The 22,383-nt window shown below is 45.2% G+C and overlaps 1 protein-coding gene across 1 annotated transcript in view; it reads left to right on the top strand.

Annotated features, from left to right (window-relative positions):
* Nucleotides 1-22,383, top strand: part of LOC138260703 (metalloproteinase inhibitor 1-like) — a 74,361-nt gene that overhangs the window by 22,606 nt on the left and 29,372 nt on the right. The window contains exons 2-4 of the mRNA XM_069209200.1: nucleotides 3,442-3,593; nucleotides 4,883-4,968; nucleotides 7,680-7,788. Coding sequence (XP_069065301.1) covers nucleotides 3,476-3,593; nucleotides 4,883-4,968; nucleotides 7,680-7,788 — 313 coding nt within the window. The 5' untranslated portion in view covers nucleotides 3,442-3,475. The remainder of the gene's footprint in view (nucleotides 1-3,441; nucleotides 3,594-4,882; nucleotides 4,969-7,679; nucleotides 7,789-22,383) is intronic.

Genomic DNA, 22,383 nt, shown 5'->3' with positions numbered 1-22,383 from the left:
AATTATTTCCTCCACCATGACCCTGAGTTCTTGGTCCGAGAACCTGGGGTGTCTTTGGGGTGCCATGGGGTGGTGTGGATGAGGTGTGGGGTGGTGTTTGTGGTGATGAGTGTAGTGGTGTGTGGTGTTTTGTGCGTAGATGTAGTGTGGGGGATGATGTTGGGTTCCTGTGTGTGTTGTGGTTTGCGTTCCCTGTGCTCTCTCTCTGTGTATTGCGCCTTGTCTCTGAATTTCGATTTGTGGGGGTTTGTGGGTGATGTGGGTGTGTGTTTTATATCGTATTGATTGTGTGGGAGTGGTGTTTGTATGTGTATCAGGTGTGTGTATTTGTAATTGTCCAATGTGGCAGTGTTTTGTAGATGTGTGTGTATTTTGACCGCGGCGGTGTGTACCGCCAATGGGATACCGCGGTTGAAAGACCGCCGCGTGGATTCGTGGGTCGTAATGGCATGGGCGTATTTCTGTTGGCGTGACGGTGGAGGTTTGGTCATCTCCAGTTTATCGCTGACCGCTGATGTGGCGGCCTTCAGTGGAGGTCGGGTTTTTGGCGGTTTGGCAGTTGTGGGTCAGAATGACCCTGGCGGGTTACCGCGGCCGCGGCGGTGTTATGGCGGTCGTCTGACCGGCGGTAACTGCCTTTTACCGCCAGGGTCAGAATGACCCCCAAAGTGTCTTAAGTCTTTAAAAAGCAAAAAAAGGGCCAGATGTAGCAACCGGTTTGCATGTCGCAAACTGCGAAAAACGCAGTTTGCGACATGCAAAACGGCCATCGCGATGCAGATTCACATTTTGCGAGTCGGTACCGACTCGCAAAATGTGAATCCGACTCGCAAATAGGAAGGGGTGTTCCCTTCCTATTTGCGACCTCATCGCCATGCTGATTTGCTTTGTGACCGCGAAAGCGGTCGCAAACCAACTCGCAGTTACCACCCACTTGAAGAGGGTGGTAACGCATTCGCAAACGCGAAGGGGTCCCCACGGGACCCCTTCCCCTTTGTGAATGTCGCTGAAAATATTTTTTCAGAGCAGGCAGTGGTCCAATGGACCACTGCCTACTATGAAAAAATGAAACCAAATGGTTTCATTATTTTTTTGAATTGCAACTCGTTTTCCTTTAAGGGAAACGGGCTGTAATTCAAAAAAAAAAAACCTGCTTTATTAAAAAAAAGCAGTCACAGACATGGAGGTCTGCTGTCTCCAGCAGGCCACCATCCCTGTGAGTGCAGGGACTCGCTATGGGGTCGCAATTTGCGACCCACCTCATTAATATTCATGAGGTGGGTCTTTGCGACCCTATAGCGAGTCGCAGAAGGTGTCTGAGACACCTTCCTGCATACTATTTTGCGAGTTGCAATTTGCGAGTCGGTGTGACTTGCAATTTGCAAGTTGCAAAATTCTTTTTTGCTACATCTGGCCCAAAGTCCCTTTCAAGCACAAAGTACCTGGTTTAAAGTGGAAAATCCCCACAAAGGGCCGCAGAGGAGGAGATACGTGGAAAAATGGTGTGTGCGTCGGTTTCGCCCCTGCACACACGGGCTTGCGTCATTATTTTTCACGCGGGGAAGTCGTGCGTCGTTTTCCGGCATGCGGACAGTCTCCTTCTGTGGTTCGCGGGATTACCAGATGTCCCGGGGTCTGTGCGTGGAATCCTGGCTTGTTATTCTGCTGCGCGTCGTTCCGGTGGGCTGTGCGTGGAATCTTCTCCCTCACGGCAGGCGTTGCGTCAATTTCCTCTCTGAAGTCGGGCCGCGTTGTCCAGACGAGGCCGTGCGTCGAAGTTCCGGTCGCACTGCAGGCGCCGCATCAAGTGGCGTCTTTCCAGATCGGCGTGCGGTGAATTTTTCACCGTGGAGCAAGCTGTGCATCGAATTTCTTCGGCGCACAAGGCATCCAGTTGAAAAAGAGAAGTCTTTTTGGTCCTAAGACTTCAGGGAACAGGAGGCAAGCTCTATTCAAGCCCTTGGAGAGCACTTCAGCAGCAAGGCAAGAGTTCAGCAAGGCAGCAGGGCAACAGCAAGGCAGCAGTACTTTGTAGAAAGCAGTCAGGTGAGTCCTTTAGGCAGCCAGGCAGTTCTTCTTGGCAGGATGCAGGTTTCTTCTCCAGCAAGTGTCCGAGGTGGTAGGGCAGAGGCCCCGTTTTATACCCAAATGTGCCTTTGAAGTGGAGGAGACTTCAAAGAGTGGCTTAGAAGTGCACCAGGTCCCCTTTCAGTTCAATCCTGTCTGCCAGGGTCCCAGTAGTGGGTGTGGCTGTCCTTTGTGTAAGAGCAGGCCCTCCACCCTCCCAGCCCAGGAAGACCCATTCAAAATGCAGATGTATGCAAGTGAGGCTGAGTACCCTGTGTTTGGGCTGTGTCTGAGTGAATGCACAAGGAGCTGTCAACTAAACCAAGCCAGACGTGGATTGTAAGGCACAGAAAGATTTAAGTGCAAAGAAATGCTCACTTTCTAAAAGTGGCATTTCTAGAATAGTAATATTAAATCCAACTTCACCAGTCAGCAGGATTTTGTATTACCATTCTGGCCATACTAAATATGACCTTCCTGCTCCTTTCAGATCAGCAGCTACCACTTCAATAATGTATGAGGGCATCCCCAATGTTAGCCTATGAAGGGAGCAGGCCTCGCTGCAGTGTAAAAACGAATTTAGAAGTTTTACACTACCAGGACATGTAAACTACACAGGTACATGTCCTACCTTTTACCCACACAGCACCCTGCTCTAGTGGTTACCTAGGGCACACATTAGAGGTGCCTTATGTGTAGAAAAAGGGGAGTTTTAGGCTTGGCAATTACTTTTAAATGCCAAGTCGAATTGGCAGTGAAACTGCACACACAGGCCTTGCAATGGCAGGCCTGGGACAAGGTAAGGGGGCTACTTGAGTGGGTGGTACAACCAGTGCTGTAGGCCCACTAGTAGCATTCAATCTACAGGCCCTAGGCACATACAGTGAACATTACTAGGGACTCGTAAGTAGATTAAATAGTCCAATTGGGTGTGATCCAAAGTTACCATGTTTAAAGGGAGAGAGCATATGCATTTTAGCACTGGTTAGCAGTGGTAAAGTGCGCAGAGTCTAAAAGCCAGCAAAAACAGAGTCCAGAAAGTGGAGGGAGGCAGGCAAAAAGTTAGGGGTGACCACCCTAAGGCATGTCAGGACTAACAGCCTACATAAATGCTGTCTGGATGCTTTAGATCACAAAATATAGAACTATTGACTTTACCTGGGCATGCTTCATGAAACTGTATGTACTACAAGGTGTATGTAGTCCATCTAATACGATTGTATCACTGCGTATAGTAGAAAGTGTCGATGAGACTAATAATAATACTTATGTCTTGGTTTTTGTGCAACAGTACATCATTGTTTAGTTAAAGATGATAAAATCTATTGGTCTCAGAAATGAGAATTGTATTGATGATTTTCTTGTGATCACTAGCCCTGCCAAGGCACCAGTGCTTCTGCCACCAGTCATGCAACACAAGTGGACCTGCCTCGTCATGATTTCGCTCTTCAATATCTGTCCCCCCTCAGATGCCTGCCCATGTGTAGATTTCCATCTACAGTCTTTCTTCTGCAATTGGGATTTTGGTGAGTCTTTAAAAAACTTTTCCGAAACCAGAGGTGGCAATAGTGATTCTAACAATCATAACTCTAGTGATTAGAAATGTAATTTGTGTGCTTATTTGGTTGTGATGCTTCATAATGATCAGCATCTCAATGCTTTTCATTACATGAAATTATGGTCACCAAAATGCAGGTTAAAGGGATTGAAAATGGTGCAAAGGTGTAAATGGATGAATTGATGAATAAATTAAACTTGTAATGTGCACTAAAATGCTAATGCTGTTAGGTCATTTAAGGGCCAGGTCTGTCCAGTGGTGATAAGTTTATTCACTAGGGTAGGGACACCCAAGGATGCTCTGTCTTCAGTTTAATGTTTGCTAAATGTATGAGCCACTCACATATTTTCAGAATCAGTACACTGTGTTGCTGCCTTGTCCTCCAGTACACTCCAGCTAAGCAGTTCCATTCTGTATAGCCTGTTGAGTGAAATCATTCCCTTTGGAAGGTCCATATGCAATCCATATGCAATGCACTTTAGTCAGGTGTTTCTGAGTTGGCAATTCATTGTATTGTGTCGACAATCACTGACTGAGACTAAAGCAAATACAAATTTGGCATAACCTGTATGCTGTCTGAATCTGCAGTCTCCTTCACCTGTGATACAACACCACTGTATGAACCTTTACAATCTCTCAAGCTTTATATTCTATCGCCAGAGATTGTGACGTGTGTGGATTTGTTTTACTTTCCACCCTCTCCATTGCAAAGATAGCCGCAAACATAATGTATTATTGGGAACCAGTTTTAAATTGGTAGGATAGAAAGATAAAAAAATAATGGGAAAGTGAACAATTACAGCCCTTGTGGAAACTGATTTCCTAGCTAGGTATGCCACCTATGAATTATGGCTTTATAAACATATTATAGGGAAATTGGACAAAAAGTCCAACTTTGGTCAACATTTTCTTTAGCTGGACAAACCCCAAAATCCATCCGGAGAGTTAGGCTAGTTTGGAGCACAGAGTTGCACTATAATTCTTCAAAAAACCCTTTCCAGATTTTACATTTGTTTCCTCTCGCAATCACGCATTGCTTTTTGAGGCAGATATATCTGACCCAACACTTTTGAAGATCGCCCGATGCCACTGACTCTGCCACGACCCACATACTGTGTGCTTCTGGAGCTTGGACTCGACCTGTAGGTCAAGCCAAACAAGGCAAGCTCTTCTCCTGGACTAGGTTGCCATGTGCATGCCCACAGCTATTATATGTGAGAAGAATTTGGTGCTGACGTCCTGCTTTATGTCACACAGTGATAAAAGGGGAGTTTCTGACTGAGAGAAATGTGACTACGCATTCCGGATTCTCACGAGAGGGCTATGACATTCTAGTAAAAAAGGTATGCATGAAATTATTTATTTATTTCCCCTATATTTGATAAACATTTTTAATAGATAAATACATGAAATGTAGCAGTGTTGGTGTGTACTAACCTTGAACATCAGATGTCAGAAGTTGGTGAAAGTGAGCCCAATACCGTATAGTAATCAGTAAAAGTTGCAGACCTTAGATAATTTTCTTACTTTGACACATTGCATCTTTACTAATCCAAAAAGGGGACAGGATTGTGCAAGTCAAACCTTCATTCAACTAGTAATTGTAACATAGCGCTCAAGAAAGTCCTGATAGAAGCATCATGCCAGTATCCTCATTCACGGTCTCCAAGCTGTCATGTAACACAAGCCACAATAGAGTTCTACTATCTGCTCACTGGTTCTCCTGGCCCACTAGTCTCTCTTCCTTCATCCATTTTCTCACATTTGAAAGACAGGGTTTATACAATACAACAGCTTCACCCTTCCACGTCATAACACTGTGGCACTGCTTCAGAATTAATCCTAACCAGTCATATCTCCTGTGTGTATATATTGCTAGCATTAGCAAGCCAGCAGCCCACAATTCTTTCCACACCTAAGTTTTCCACCATTCTGTGCAAGAAACGTGACTACCATTCCACACCCCACCATGTGTTCCATATATCCGCTTCATCCAAAAAACACTAGGGGCAAGTACATTTGATGCAAAGGTGTAGGCTCTATGATGAAAAACTAAATATTTGAGCTCATGATACTTTGAATACGTTTGAAGCATTTGTTTAAGAAGAGCTGTCTAACTGGATTACATGACGTGTTTCACTCTTCCCTGTAGTCAACCGGCCTCCATCTAAACTCAGGGTCTCATTTAATAGCTGGGGATCAGGTACTTTAATGAAAAGCGTTGGCCTCTTTGGAAACAACTGATCTGTAAGAACCCCAAACCCAGTCCGCTATATCTGGGCATAAATTCATCATTTGTAATGAAGTGATTCACATTTACTAGCCGCCATCTTGTTCTTCCTTTTCTATCCAAACTCAGTACCCAACCAGGGAGGGGATGATGGTCAGGAACTGGGCATTCCTCCATTCACGCCAACTTACATCTTTATTTTGGGTCACAGTTGTCCAGACTTAGGGGGTTATTACAATTTTGGAGGAGGTGTTAATCCGTCCCAAAAGTGACGGTAAAGTGACGGATATACCACCAGCCATATTACGAGTTCCATAGGATATAATGGACTCGTAATACGGCTGGTGGTATATCCGTCACTTTACCGTCACTTTTGGGACGGATTAACACCTCCTCCAAAGTTGTAATAACCCCCTAAGTATTGTCTCTGTGGCCCAAGTAATCGATGAGAGACCATGACTGATAACACTGGAATGTATGATAAAATCTTGACACTCAGAATTTATTTAATCATTCTTGTATTTTGATCCGAACCTTCATCCCTCAACCAGTCCAGCAAAGTTGCAGCACCACTGGCCAGTAATACTTAATTGTCAATGGTTGGGCCCTCTAGTCCGCCCCTAACAGCAGATACCCTGGCATGCTGTGCTCCAAGAGGAGGTTAGCTTTTAGTCCAGTTCCCTTATCTAACTCTTTGTCAAACACATAGGCAAAACCTGGTAATAAGATGTCCTAGTAAAGGACAGTGCAAGCTTACTTCAGAAATTCATTGAACGTGTTGCCTGTGTCACTGCACAAACAAAGTTTTTCAAACATATCTCACTCATGTGAGACCTAATCAAAATTTCCGGCTGATCAGAGGTTCTTTGGGCAACCCAGTGAGTGTACAGGAGGGTTTTCCACGATTAACTCATAGACAGTCATCATCTGAAATGTCTCTTTGAACTCCACTGCCTCGAGGAACATGGCAATAGGGTTTTTCATATAAAGTTAAATGTAATCCATATATTGCGAAATGTTGGGAGGAGTTCCCAACACATCCGTTCCTTGCTAACCCATCTGTATCTTTTTATAGGTGCAAATGAGTTTACCTTTTGATAAGGCAGAAAAGTAGTTCCAGATGAAATTAAATTACCCCAGCGTAATTTATGTACTTTTGGGAATTGTCGGTTACACTTGTTACTCTTAATTACTGAAATCACACCACTAGGCCACGTCACGTAATCACGAGCCATTCGAAGAAAACTTTTACCGCAAATGCAGCGAAAGGCTGTTGCGCGTGCCACTTGTGTTTTCCTGCTATTTTTTACAGCGTGCATAATCAGAATTTCTTACTATTTGAGAACATCATCAACATATTTAATCTGTGAATCATTGTTCAACATAGCAGATTTGCCTTATTTACACACAGGCAGCTGTGCAATTGACACATGTGCAATTGAGGGTCTCTTACAACCACCCCCTTCCAGGCTCAGATTTATCCCTGCATGGACCAAAATAGGGGTGACATTAAGCTACAGGAGGAGTCTGTACTCAACCCACTGGCATTAGTGACTAGTGAACTACTAATGAGTTTTACACATGGACACAATCAAAGGGAATAATTACACCTGACACTGTGTGTGATGTTTCCAAAATGGTGCAGTAATTAGCCTTACCTTTGCACAGTTGTGCACGCTATGGTTTTCAGAGTTTGTTGCATGCAAACTTCGAGGTCATGTTTGATAGGGTTCTTTCTGACAAGCAACACCTTTTATGCTGCTGGTTGACACGCTGACACTTCAATTTAGAAGCAAATAACTTTCTGTCATCATCTCTTTCCAGGTTTTTAAGGGAGGAGATTTACTGGGAAAGGTCATCTTCGTTTCCCGCATGGTTGGAACATCCTGTGAAATAAGATACGACTATAGAAACACAGACTGTCTCATCATAGGTAAGTGTTTTGTGAAGTACAGCTGGAGAGAAGACTGTGAGATCTGAAAAGTGGGATGAGTTGACTCTGTACGTCTATCCTATAATCTCGAAGGACCATCTAGGGAAAGGTGTAAAGCTTGTCCTCTTACACAACCTTACATCATCATCATTCAGGGTTCTGAAAGTTCCTTGGTTAATGACGTTAGGCTGTGAACCTAGTGTGACGTCAGTCATCAGACGGCCAGTGTCATTGTATTTAAGCGCCCTGGATTCTGAGCCAGTGATTGTCTGTGTGGGACTGCGTCCATCAAATGTTGATTGGGGTTAGTCTTAAGACTGGGCCCAAGCTCCTCTTTTCTGTTGACCTTTCTGATTATCTATTTTAGGCTGTCAACGGGGGGGGGGGGGGGGGGGCGATAAAGTTTAGCTGTCACACATATCCAGGCCACATAGCATAAATATTTCACCATCTGTAGGATAACGTCTTAGTACTGAAAGGCATGGATAGTCTATATGTAATTAAATAAGGTCATTTTCCTTGAGAAATGTTTTTAAATATCTTTTATTATTCTTGTATAGGTTTGTGCTTTCTGCGTTCAATTCTGCATCTATCAGAATGTGCTGCAATTTTTTTTAGGAAGGAAATGTCATGAAGGTGAACATTGTGGGGTGCCAAGATTAACACATTTCTTTGAATTCTTATTCCAGTTCTATCAGGAGTTTACACAATGATTGACATTTAGAGACCCTTGCTTAATTAGGGCCTTAAAGCTGTCTGCAGCCGGAACTAATCACCTTGAGAAAATCAGCTGGCCTGTTTTTCTTTTAATAATTAAACCTACTTCTTCCTTGATTGAGGAGTTAGTATTTGTGCTGCATGAATAGGTGAGTGGAAGGATGTGATAATAAGTCAATGGTTCAATTGATGTATGGATAAATAAGTCCTACCTTTTTATTTAAAAAAATATGAATCAAATAGAAACTTTTCTTTACCAACATCAATCATGATTTGTATAGAGGAAATTTTCGAAGGTTGGAACAACAGAAATCTTAATATATTTATACAAGTCAGCAAAAGAAAAGAAGAAACCCCCACAATTCCATGAAATGACAGAGATCGTAGAACGTCTGAAGGTAATTTCATTACAACCTATATGGCTCACTGAGGCAATGCACACGAAGGGCCATATTTACAAGAAAGTGGCACATCACTAGTGATGCACCACTTTTCTTGCGGCTCCCTTGAGTCCCCTAACGTCACCATGGTAGCGCCGTATTTAGAATATGGCGCACCATGCTGCATGTTAGCGGCAGTAGCGTCAGTTGTTTTGATGCAATTGTAACGCTATACTGGATTAGCGTACAAAAATTACCCTATTCCAGTATAGTTTTAAGAGGCCCATTGAAATCAATGGGAGCCTCATTTTAACGCCTGCTTCAAGCAGGAGTTAAAAATTACGCTAGAAATGGCGTAATAGAATCTTGTAGATTCCATTGCACCACTTGTAATGACCCTCTAACGGGGGAACACCCCATTTGCATACATCATGCATATGTTATGCATGATGTGTTGCAAAGGGTTTACAAAGTGGTGTAAACCTAGTTTGCGCCGCCTTGTAAATATGGCGCTATGGTATTGGCCTGTTAGTGTAACATTTGCTGCAAACATTTTGCAGCAAATGTGGCACTAAGGGGTGCATCGGCCTTGTAGATCGGGCCCCAAATTTCCATTAACTTTTTCCTACCCCCAATTCTTGTAGCATATAAATTATCCAAATGTTTCACCCGTTTCATCTTACTTAACTATTGGCTAAACGTAGGGACCTCAGTAGATTTCCAAATAGGGCCCCATCGGGGTCTCGACTTAAATCTACCTGGAACTTGTAGCTAATAAATTGGAAAAGATGCTCTTAAAGCGAGTCCTACTATATATGTATCGATGAGTAACTAATTAAGTTAATGGATGGCTATATGAATGAGTACATTGATGCAAGAGTGTTTGCATACAATTATAATCACACAAAGAGGTTAGAGAACACATGAATGAGCCACTGCTTATGGAGCCTAATTTTACTGCCATACTAATGAAATAGTCTTATGCACATAAATTGGCAAAGCTTCATTTACCATGAATGGCCGTAGTAATGAACCAATGGCTGATGAATGTGGACAGATCAATAGTGTAGAACACTTAAACCAAGCACTTTATTAACTAATGCACTCACACCAATATTATTGTGTCAGTCTCTTCTAGCCCTACTTGGCATTGTCTCAGTCCTGAGTCTTTCCTCTTTTGGTAGTTTGGCCCGTACACACATGTGCCTGTTTTAGATGAAGAGCCTCGATTGCCCCATTGAAAGTCCCCTTGATATAAGGGGTAGCCCCTATTAAGTTCCAGAGAGTTCTGGTTGATTTTAGATCAAGGTCCAGAGCACCTCTCGTTTTCCTTAATATCTGAGCACAGCATTTGATACTCAGTCTTTTGCAGGAGGTCCTGATCCACCATCCTGCTAGAATTAGTGCTACAATACTGTTCTCTCATGGTTGCAGTATTTTCCTTCTGATAGAGCCCGGGATGCCCTTCATCTCCTTTCTGTTTTTATAGCTTTACATTTTGGAGTTTTGTAGGGTTCATCACTTAAGTGCCAGGACACACTTTTTGATGGTAAATCCTTGCTAAACGCATATTTTCATTCATTCATTAATTCATTTTTGGATAAGCGTGTGAATATGTAGGAGTCTATGTTCCAAGGCTACTGTCTTTCTGAGAAAGTGAGTTTCTTGCATTTCTGTTTCTATTGTTAGGAAATGCATTTGACAGAAATGTGTCCATTATTATTGCTTTTCTGCCATCACAATGCAGAGCTGACTGCCTGCTTTTATGAGCGTGTAGGGCATTGAGTGTATTCATTTAACTAAATGTTTCTTAGGGCCAGATGTAGCAAAGGTTTTTCCCCATTCTGTGTCCATGGGAAAAAGTGTTTGTACATATGGTCCTTAGTGTAAGTGCCTACAGCACTGCTCACTAACAGAAAAAAGGCATTCCTAGCTCACTATTCCTGAGCTGCGCATTCTAAAAATAAAGCACAACGTCAGAGAAATATTGGGTTAAATTAATTCAGTTTACGTACTGCAACTGAATAAAAGCCGAAACTTAGCTTTATGCCAGTAAGGCCCACCATGATACAACCCCAGCGGCTTATTTTGCATCCATGCTTCATTACAACTCTTCACGTTTATCTGCAAACTTTAGTGTATGCATAGCTTTGACATTTTCTATGTTTACAATGGGTCTCTGTGTGATATTTACATGCCTCATATGTAATGCTTTGAGGTCCTGACCAATAGAAAGGCACAGGTTGAAATGTAAAAGTCTCCTTTCTTGTTTTAGTACTTGAACTGCTTTTCTGCAACTTTAATATTTACACAGTTAAAAGAAAAGCATTAGTGCCAGGAGCCATAGGATTACACAGGGTGAGATTAAATACTGACTTGCAAACTTTAAAGAAAGAATGTGGTCAGAATATGACCACTCCAAAGAAGTAAGTGTCCTTGAAGAATGCTTCATGGCTACATTTTCTAGCATTACTGTGCTGAAGATTTCCAACTTCCAGAAAAGTACTGAATTCCAAAAAGAAGAATTTGATCAGGGTGAACCACAAACTGCAACTTAGCTGCAATGATTTTTGTTTCTTTCAACTCCCAATATTTTTCTCTTTTTGGTCTAAATAGGTTTGGAAATATCAATACAATTGTATTTTGGAAGTTTGCGCCGCTTTTGCGTCAAAACATGATGCAAACGCAGCGCTAAAGAAGTATAAATATGGGCCCAAGTTCTTTACTATTGTGTTAGCGTTGCTGCACCTTTACTCTCCCTAAGACTGTTCATTGTCTTTGCAGTTACATTTCCTACTTACAGTAATTCGAAATTTGAAACGCAAGCATCTCAGTTCCTATTCTGTCAGCAACATTTTGTAGAGTTCTTGACATCACCATTGGTGCTGCTTAACTGCTAGACAACCTAAATTTCTTGAATATTCTGGGAAAACATTCTGACTTCATTGGTTATTGAGAGAACATTGCATCAGAAAATATTTCAAGATGTATTCCTATATTAGAGCGCTCCTTACAATATTAATGATTGAACCCACATCTCTCATGCGTTAAGGAGGTTTGATTGCATTAGCTTAGCATTACTTCTCACTCATGAGGACCATACCACTTGTAAAAGACCCTCTGTCCTAGCTGCAGACACAAACCACTGGCAACGGCCTTTAACAACCTGTGAAGCCCAAGGTAGAAGGATACTATTAATTATAGTTAGCCTTTACACCCATTGAGGGTAGACTGTTGTAAATTAAAAACAGAAAATAGAAAGACCAGTATTGGAATGTTGGAGCAGAAGGTCTACTTCAGCTGTTAGTAATCCTATGCAATTATGATTTCCTCAATGGAGATCCCAAAATTCTAGCTTTCTCAAAACATATTTTGGTCTAATTCCATGGATTACACAGGGAGTTAAAGAACCTGTACCTATGTGATAGGCCCAATTCCCAAGTGATGATCTATAAGGAGATATGGGGCCTTTAACGAATGGCATATTGCAGCAGAAAGGGCTACAAACGGGATATCCAGTGAATGATGGCACAATGGTTCTCAAAACCCAAACACACATCAAATAAAGGAACATTCTGGAATTTCTTTTGTCTGTAATTGTTAGACATACAGTACTAGGTAATACGTTTCTCTACTCTTGGTGGCCCTTTTACAATTATTTGCACAGTCAATGCACTTAGAGTACCATTTTCTGCAGTGATCTGGGAAAAACAGAAATACAAATATTGGACTATTAGAGCAAAAGGCCATACTACCATTATTGACCCTCGAGTACTGCATTGTCTTCAAAGGAGCTCCCAACATTCCAATGTTCCAACATTGCAATGCTCAAGCATATGAGCAATATTTCCAAGCAAATATAATTCACAATAACTGTAAGAGGAGAATCAGTTGTTAGAAATCGGGTCTCTGCTTGGGAATTAGTTTGCACTCTGTCCAAGGAGGGACCCTCACTCTAGTCAGGGTAAAGGAGAAACACACCTGGTTAACCCCTTATCACCCCCTTGGTAGCTTGACATGAGCAGAAAGGCTTAACTCAGAATTATTTGTAGCAACACACACAGTAATACAGGGAAAACACTACAAAATGGACACCACACCAGTTTAGAAAAATAGGTAATATTTATCTAAAAAAACAAGACCAAAATGACAAAAATCCAACATACACAAGTCAATATGAATTTTAAAAACTATAAGAGTCTTAATCCATAGAAAACAGTGAGAATGCTGTTGTTACACAAAAGTACCTGGTTAGCGTAAATAAAAAGCCGCACGGTGAAGCGTGCATCGGAAAAGTCAGCGATGCGTCAATTCCTTACTCGCAAGTGAGGCTGTGTATTGTTTATTCTCCAGTCATGTCGGCGATGCATTGTTTTCTCCCTCGCAAGCGAGAGATGCATCGGTTTCCAGGCGGGCACCTCAGGTTCGGACTGGCTTTGCATCACTTTTTCACGCCCAACGATGTTGCATTCGAAATCCGGTCACACGGTGTCAGGAAACCACGCTGTGTGGGGTTTGCGTCGTTATCAGCAGCTGCAAGCGTGTGCTGTGCATTGTTTCTCCAGAAGCGATGCATCGATCTTCCAGCTGCAATGCAGGTGGAGCCTCGATTTCAGCCGTGAGGCCAGCAGGGCGTGTGGTTTACCATCTGCGTTGCGGATGGTGCATCAAAAATGTCACCACATGGTGGTTTGTGCGTGGATTTCTGTCCATTCCCACCAGCTTCACCTTTTAAGGGCCCAGAGACAGGTTAGGGCACCATTTGGCAGAGCAGGAGTCTCAGCAGAGAGTCCAGGTGCTGGCAGAGAGAAGCCTTTGACGTCCCTGAGACTTCAACAACAGGAGGCAAGCTCAATTCATGCCCTTGGAGATTCTTCGCCAGTGGGAAGTCACAGAAAAGTCAGCTACTGCAGACCAACCCAGCAAAGCACAGTCACAGGCAAAGGGGCAGTACACCTTCTCCAGCTCTCCAGCTGTTCTCATGGGCAGGGGTTTCTCTTGGTTCTAGAAGTAATCTAATTTTCAGGGTTTTGGGTCCATTACTTACACTCTTTTCTGACTTTGGAGTTGGCAAACTTCAAAGGGAAGTCTCTTCTGTTTGCAAGATCCTGCCTTGCCCAGTGCAGGCTCCAGAAGTTGGAGATTTCATTGTGTGAGGGCAGGCACAGCCCATTCAGGTGTAAGTGACCACTCCTCCTTTCCCCTCCAGCCCAGATGGCCCATCACGATATGCAGGCTACACCTCAGCTCACTGTCTAGAGGAGATCACAAACAGCACAACTGTCAGTCTGACCCAGACCGGCACTACACAAACAAGCAGAGTCACAGAATGGTTTACACAAGAAAATGCCTACTTTCTATAAGTGCCATTTTCAAACAGACAATCGAAAAACCAACTTTAGTAAAATAATTATTTTTAAATTGTGAGTTCAGAGACCCTAAACTCCACATTTCGATCTGCTCTTAAAGGGAATCTGCACTTTAATTATATTTACAGGCAGCCCCCATGTTAACCTATGAGAGAGATAGGCCTTGCAACAGTGAAAGCTGAGTTTAGTTGTATTTCATTGTTAGGACATGTGAAACACACCAGTACATGCCCCACCTTTAACATACACTACACCCTGCCCAGGGGCCTACCTTAGGGGTGACTTCCATGTAGAAAAGGGAAGGTTTGGACTCGGCAAGTGGGTACACTTGCCAGGTCAAATTGGCAGTTTACAACTGCACACACAGACACTGTAGTGGCAGGTCTGAGCCATGTCCACAGGGCTACTTATGTGGGTGGCTCAACCAGTGCTGCAGGCCCACTATTAGCATTTGATTTACAGACCCTAGGCACCTCTAGTTCACTTTACTAGGGACTTACTAATAAATCAAGTATGCCTATCATGGAAAGCCAATTACACATGTAATTTATACAGGGAACACTTACAATTTAGCACTGGTCAGCAGTGGTAAAGTGTTCAGAGCAAACAAAACAGCAAAAACAGAGTCCAGCACACAGAAACATACCTGGGAAGCAGAGGCAAAAAGTTAGGGGAGACCACGCCAAGGATGCCAAGTCTAACATGTGTCCCCCCGGCTGAGAGTGAGGAGAAACTACCCAAAGTCATAAGAGTTCTTCTCATCACTAAGGTGGAAGAATCTGGACAGACCATCAGCATTGGCGTGTTCTGTGCCAGGGCGGTGTTCCACCGTGAAGTCCATTCCCTGTAGGGAGATGGACCACCTAAAAAATTTGGGATTCTCACCTCTCATCTGCATTAACCATCTGAGGGGTCTGTGGTCTGTCTGAACCCAGAAGTCTCAAACAAGTAGGGTCTTAGCTTCTTCAGTGCCCAGACCACAGCAAAAGCTTCACGCTCAATTGCACTCCACCTACGTTCCCTAGGAAGTAACCTCCTACTGATGAAGGCTGTAGGTTCATCTAGGCCTTCTTCATTTAGCTGTGATAACACTTCTCCGATACCATGCTCTGAAGCATCAGTTTGCACAACAAACTCCTTTGAGAAATCAGGTGCCTTCAACACAAGTGCTGTGTACATGGCTGCCTTCAGGGCATCAAATGCTGTCTGGCAAGACTCTGTCTGGATCACATTTCTGGGGTGCTTTTTGGCAGTCAACTCAGTCAAGGGAGTAGCAATAGTGGCATACCCCTTGACAGACCTCCTATGGTATCCAGTGAGACCTAAAAAGGCTCTCACTTCAGTCTCAGTCTTGGGAGGCTTCCAAACCAGGATGGTGTCAATGTTTGGCTGAAGGGGTGCCAATTGGCCACTCCCCACCTGGTGTCCCAAGAACATCATAGAACTCAGCCCTATTTGGCACTTGCTTGCCTTAATAGTGAGGCCTACCTTCTGCAGGGCCTCCAACTCTTTGCAGAGGTGCTGCAAGTGTTCCTCCCAAGTGGAACTTAACACAGCAATGTCATCCAAGTAGCCTGCACTGAAATCATCCAGTCCAGCCAACACCTGGCTGACCAACCTCTGAAAGGTGCAGGGGAATTTTTCATCCCAAAGGGGATTAATTTAAACTGGTTGTTCCCATCTGGGGTGGAAATGCTGACCTCTCCTTGGCCCCCTCATTTAAGGCAATCTGCCAATACCCAAAGATAAGATCAAATGTACTTATATATTTGGCAGCCCCTAACCGGTCAATGAGGTCATCACCTTGAGGGATGGTTTGCGCTTCAGTCTTGGTCAGTCATACCGCATTCAGTCCCCAGTAGTCCACACAGAATGGGAGTTCTGGAGTGGCACCAGGAGAAGCAGCCTTTGGGACCAAGACCAAAGGGCTCGCCCAAGGGCCTATTGAAAACTCAATAACCCCTAATGCTAACATCTTAGAAACGTCATCTTTGATGTTATCCCTAACCTTGTCAGTCACTCTGTAAACTTTATATTTAACAGGAGGACTGACCCCAATGTCCACATCGTGTGTACACAAGTGTGTGACCCCTGGGATCAAGGAGAACAGGGAGGCAAACTGACTCAACACCTGGCAACAGTCCCTCTGTTGTTCCGTGGTCGGGGAGGACAAGAGGTTCACATCCTTCATAGACCTATTCTTCTCCATAGCAAACAGGAGGTCAGGAAGAGGCTCACTCTCTTCCCCTACTGCATCATTTTTTTGCGAGAAGCATTGTTAACTCAGTTCACTCAAAGTGTGGCTTGAGACGGTTCACATGCCCTCAAGGGGTTCCTGGGAGTCGCAAGCCCACCAGGTAGGAAACCTCCCTCTTGCGCTCCACCGCCTCAAATGGCCCAGTCCACATGTCTTGGAGCGCCCTAGGCTCCACTGGCGCCATCACCCACACTTTCTGGCCAGGCTGAAACTCGAACAGTGTGTAAGCTAGTCATACCAGCATTTCATGTCCTCCTGGCATTCCACTAGGTTCTCTTGTGCTAGACCCCTGAAGCGGGCAGTCTGGTTTCTAAGAGCCAGAATGTAACTGAATACATCCTGGGATGGTTTAGTGTGGGCTTTCTCTAAAGCCTCCCTTACCAGACTCAAGGTCCCCTGACAGGATGGCCATACAATAGCTCAAAAGGACTGAATCCAAGCCCTTTTTGAGGCACCTCTCTGTAAGCGAACAGAAGGCATGGTAAGAGGATGTCCCACTTATGCCTCAATGGCTCTGATAGGCCCATGATCATGCCCTTCAAGGTGCGGTTGAACCTTTCAACCAGACCATTGCTTCGGGGGTGGTAAGAAGTGGTAAACTTGTATGTTACCCCACAATCCTTCCACAGAGACTTCATATAGGTTGATATGAAGTTGGTACCCCTATCAGATACCACTTCCTTGGGGAACCCCATGCAGGTAAAAACCTCATCAAAGCACGACCCACCACCGGTGAGGTGATTAACCTCAGAGGAATGGCTTCTGGGTACCGGGTGGCATGGTCCATCAAGACCAGGATAAACCTGTTGCACATGGCTGTCTTGAGATCCAGAGGCCCCACGATGTCAATATCAACCCTTTCAAAGGGGTACTAAATACAGGGAAAGGTTTGAGGGGAGCCTTGCATCCCCCCACACTCTTGCCACTTGCCTGACAAGTTTGGCAAGAAGAACAGTGAGCATCTTAGTGCATGCACATTTGGGGCCAGTAAAAGTTGGTGACAAGCCGCTCAAAGGTCTTGTCCTTCCCCAAATGACCAGCTAAAGGCACATCATGAGCCAGACCCTGTAGCCAGACCATGGCTCTGAAGCACTGGGCTACCATCAGCACATGGGCTGACCCAGGTTATCCTCCCAGTAAATCAAATGTTATCCAAGCCTCTTGCCAGATGCCTGGTCTGCAGCCTGCTGCTGCAAACCCTCTAGAGTAGTGCATACTTTCTGTGCCTCACAGAATGCCTCCCTGGTGGGCCCCCCCTTCCTGCTGCCATTGTGACAGCTCAGGGACCTGCCCCAGTTCTGCCACCTGTTCCCATGTAGGCTCCAGTGCCTTCCCCTCAGGATGAGCCTCCTCCTGGACCGTGGGAACTTTTGGAGCCAGTTTCCCATGCCCCTTGCCCTTCCTCCTTCTGGCAGACACCTGTGCCAACCTTTCAGGCTCCAGGGTCTCCTGATCACCCTGACGGACTGCCATGGACTAGGTAGACACACACACCCATCCAGGCAGACCCGACATCTCCACGTGTGACCTGCATCCACCTCCTTCCAAGGGGAATCCTCCAGGACATTGCCAAGCAAACAATCCACTGGCATGGTTGGACTCACAGCTACTTTCAAGGAACCTGAGACCCCCCATTCAAAGGGAATATACGCCACTCTGCAAAGGTGCTCTGAGTTGTCCACTGCAACTAGTTGGTGAAGTGCACAAGGATCTACCTGCTCTTCAGGCACCAGGTGACTTCTCACTGTAGTCACACTGACTCCTGTGTTTCTCAGAGCCTCCACTCTCTGTCCATTGATGGTCACCCACTGCCTGTACTTCTTAGTGTTCTCAGGCACAAGGGTCTCTGGACCATCTCACTATCCCCTAGTGAGACAAGAGTCATCTCAGCTGGTTCCCACCCACCTGGAACCAACTCCTCCCCAAGCTCTAAACTGGCCAAACCCTATGACTGAGCACCAGTGGGTGCCGGTGTCCACTTGGGACATTTGGGGTCCCCCCTTACATGACCCTCCTGATCACATGCTAAGCACTTGCAGGAACCCTTCTCTGCAGGTTTCCCTGTAGAGACCCATGGTTTCTTCTCCGCTAAGGGCTGGGAGTCCTTACCCTGGGAACTAGGTTGGTGCCCTTTAGAGAACTCCCTCTTTTTACCCTTACTCCCCCACTTTTTCTGATGGGGACCCTGTCCACCCTTGGCATGGTTGCCCCCTGCCTCTTTTGAACCCTGGTGCTCTCCCAACAGTCAGCTTCCTGCACAAGCTTCCTGGGATCAATCAGCTTGCTGTCAATAAGGTGCTGACACAGCTCTGGAAAACAAAGACTATACAAATGCTCCCAAGCAATCAAATTGTACTGCCCCTCAAAGGTTGTTACCTTACTGCCCTTCCCCCAACCATCCCGTGACCTGCAAAAGGAATCTACACACTCCAACCAGGTTTGGGAGTCTTTCTTTGTGTAGGACCTAAACTTGTCCTTATACTGCCCAAGGGTCAGACCATATCTTATGAGTAGGGCGCACTTCATTATGGTGTAGGTGAGTCACTGAGGATCCTCTAAGGATGTCACAGTGTCCCTCCCCTCTACCTCAAAGTGCTTCCACAGATCGGCCCCCCAAACTGCCTCAGGGACCAGGTTCAAATGGAAAGCGGACTCATACCCCTTGAACCACAAGTATATCCTCCCTCTTATAGTCCTTCATTAAGTCTTTAGGAATATGTACTCTTCTCTTATGTTGCACTGAGGTACTGCTACCACCAACCCTACTGGACTGGCTCCTCTGATCCAGCTCCCTCAAGCTTAGCTCATCAGCCAGCAGTAACTTTTTCTCTTCAATAGCCAGTCTCCTCTCTTCCATCTGCCTTTGCATCCTAAACTTCTCTAATTCTAACTTGTGAAACCTGTCTGCCTGTCTGTCCTGTAACACTTCAGGAGTCACACCCTTGGATGACACACTGCTACCTGCCCTGGAGACCCTTCCCCCCAGGCATAACAGGTCCACCCATTACAACATTGTGTATACTCTGCAACTTCTCATCCTCCTCCTCTGTGTGCCCCTCAGCCTCCTTGGCTGTCACCCAGTCCCTCAGTGCCTTTTGCAGCTCCTCCTTCCTGGTGGAGCTCTTAATGAGACAAGCAAGATCCTTAGAGAACTATTTCAATTGAGCAACTGTGTAACTTTCCAGTTTCCTTAACTCAAAAACAGCTCGAGGTGGTGCATCTCCGGATTGGAACCTAATGACAAATTAAAAAGTGTAAAGTTCCTAGGCAGAAAAAAAGAGTTTCCAATGAAAAGTTCAGAATCAATAAACAAAATCACCAAAAATATGGAAGCAGGAAAAACAGTGCAGATAATGCATAAGCAAAACAAGAAGTATGTGGTTACATAATGGTCTGTACTGAAAACAGTAGTGTACACTTAGGCCCTGATTCCTACCCTGGCGTTCCGAGACCGCCAGGGTAGGGTACCGCGGATGCACCGCCAACAGGCTGGCGGTGCATCCAGGGCAATTCTGACTGCGGTGGTTCAGCCGCGTTCAAAAACGGGAAACTGGCGGTCTCCCGCCAGTTGCGCCGCCATGGGGATTCCGACACCCCGGTTCGGCCGCCAGGAACAGGATGGCGGTATGGGGTGTCGTGAGGCCCCTGGGGGCCCCTGCAGTGCCCATACCAATGGCATGGGCACTGCAGGGGCCCCCGTAAGAGGGCCCCACAAAGAATTTCAGTGTCTGCTTAGCAAACACTGAAATTTGCGACGGGTGCAACTGCACCCGTCGCACCCTTCCCACTCAGCCGGCTCCATTCGGTCGCCCGCCAGCCCAGCGGGAAACACAGAATCACCGCGGCGGTCTTCTGACCGCGGAGCGGTGTTCTGGCGGGGAAACTTTGGCGGGCGGCCTCCGCCGCCCGCCAGAGTTAAAATCACCCCCTTAATCACTGTATATCAAGTACAAATACAAGTCCAATCCTCACCGCTGATCACCAAAGTTAGAAATGGGGTCTCTGGTTGGCAGTTAGTTTGCACTCCAAGCAGGGACCCTCACTCCAGTCAGGGTAAAGGAGAAACACACCTGGTTAACCTGTGCTCACCCCCTTGGTAGCTTGGCACAAGCAGAAAGGCTTAACTCAGATGCAATGTGTAAAGTATTTGTGCCAACACACACAGTAATACAGTGAAAACACTACAAAATGGACACCACACCAGTTTAGAAAAATAGGTAATATTTATTTAAATCAGACAAGACCATAACGACAAAAATCCAACATACACAAGTCAAGATATGAATTTTCAAAAGAATCAGGGTCTTAATCAATAGAAAACAGTGAAAATGCTGTTGCTATACAAAGTACCTGGTTAGCATAAAAAATAAAGCCGGACGGGTGAGCGTGCGTCGGAAATGTCAGGGATGCGTCAATTCCTTACTCGCAAGTGAGGCATGCGTCGTTTCTTCTCCAATGGGGTCAGCGATGCGTCGTTTACCTCCCTCTCAAGAGAGCAATGCATCAGTTTTCAGATGGGCACCTCGGGTCTGGGCAGGCTTTGCATCGATTTCTCACGCTGAGCGATGTTGCGTTCAAAATCCGGTCGAACAGTGTCAGGAAACCTTGCTGCGTGGGGTTTGCGTCATTATCAGCAGCCGCAAGTGGGTGTTTTGTGTTGTTTCTCCAGCCAGGATGTGTTGATCTTCTAGCTGCGATGCAGGCAGAGCGTCGATTTCAGCTGCGAGGCCAGTGGTGCGTTGTTTATCAGCTGCGTTGCTGATTGTGCACCGAAAATTCCCCCCATGGCGGTCTGTGCAGAGATCTATGTCCTTTTCCACCAGCTTCATCTTTCAGGGGCCGAGAGACAGATTAGGGCACCACTTGATAGGGCAGCAGAATCAGCAAAGAGTGCATGTGCTGGCAGAGAGAATTCTTTGATGTCCCTGAGACTGCAACAACAGAAAGCAAGCTCAATTCAAGCCCTTGGAGATTCTTCACCAGTGGGAAGTCACACAAAAGTCAGTCTTTGTCCTCTCTCAGGCAGATGCAGCTACTGCAGGCCAACCCAGCAAAGCACAGTCACAGGCAAAGGAGCAGTACTCTTCCTCCAGCACTCCAGCTGTTCTCCTTGGCAGAGGTTTCTCTTGGTTACAGAAGTAATCTAATTTTCAGGAGTTTTGGGTCCAATACTTATACCCCTTTCTGCTTTTGAAGTTAGCAAACTTCAATGTGAAGTCTTTCTTGTTTGCAAGATCCTGACTTGCCAAGGCCAGGCTCCAGACTCACAATAGAGGTTGGAGACTGCATTGTGTGAGGGCAGGCAGAGCCCATTCAGGTGTAAGTGACCACTCCTCCCCTCCCCTCCAGCCCATTTGGCCAATCAGAAATGCAGGCTACACCCTAGCTCCGTTTGTGTTGCTGTCTAGAGGAAATTCACAAACAGCCTAAATGTCAGTCTGACACAGACAGGCAATACAAAGCCAAACAAAGTCATATAATGAATCAAGCAAGAAAATGGCTACTTGCTAAAAGTGGCATTTTCAAACAGACAATCTAAAAAATATATTTTCAAAAAGTTGTATTTTTAAATTGTGAGTTCAGAGACCCAAAACTTCTCATTTCTATCTGCTCCCAAAGGGAGTCTGCACCTTAATGATATTTAAAGGCAGCCCCCATGTTAACCTATGAGAAAGACAGGCCTTGCACCAGTGAAAGCTGAGTTTAGCTGTATTTCACTGTTAGGACATGTAAAACACACCAGTACATGTGCCACCTTTAACCTACACTGCACCCTGCCCATGGGGCTACTTAGGGCCTACCTTAGGGGTGCCTAACATGTAGGCCTTGCAATAATGAAACTCAAATTTATCAGTATTCCTCTATCAGGACA

The sequence above is a fragment of the Pleurodeles waltl genome, chromosome 10 (genome assembly GCF_031143425.1).
Source record: "Pleurodeles waltl isolate 20211129_DDA chromosome 10, aPleWal1.hap1.20221129, whole genome shotgun sequence".
NCBI lineage: Eukaryota > Metazoa > Chordata > Amphibia > Caudata > Salamandridae > Pleurodeles > Pleurodeles waltl.
The sequence above is the reverse complement of the archived record's forward strand: the minus strand, read 5'-3'. Positions and strand labels throughout refer to the sequence as shown.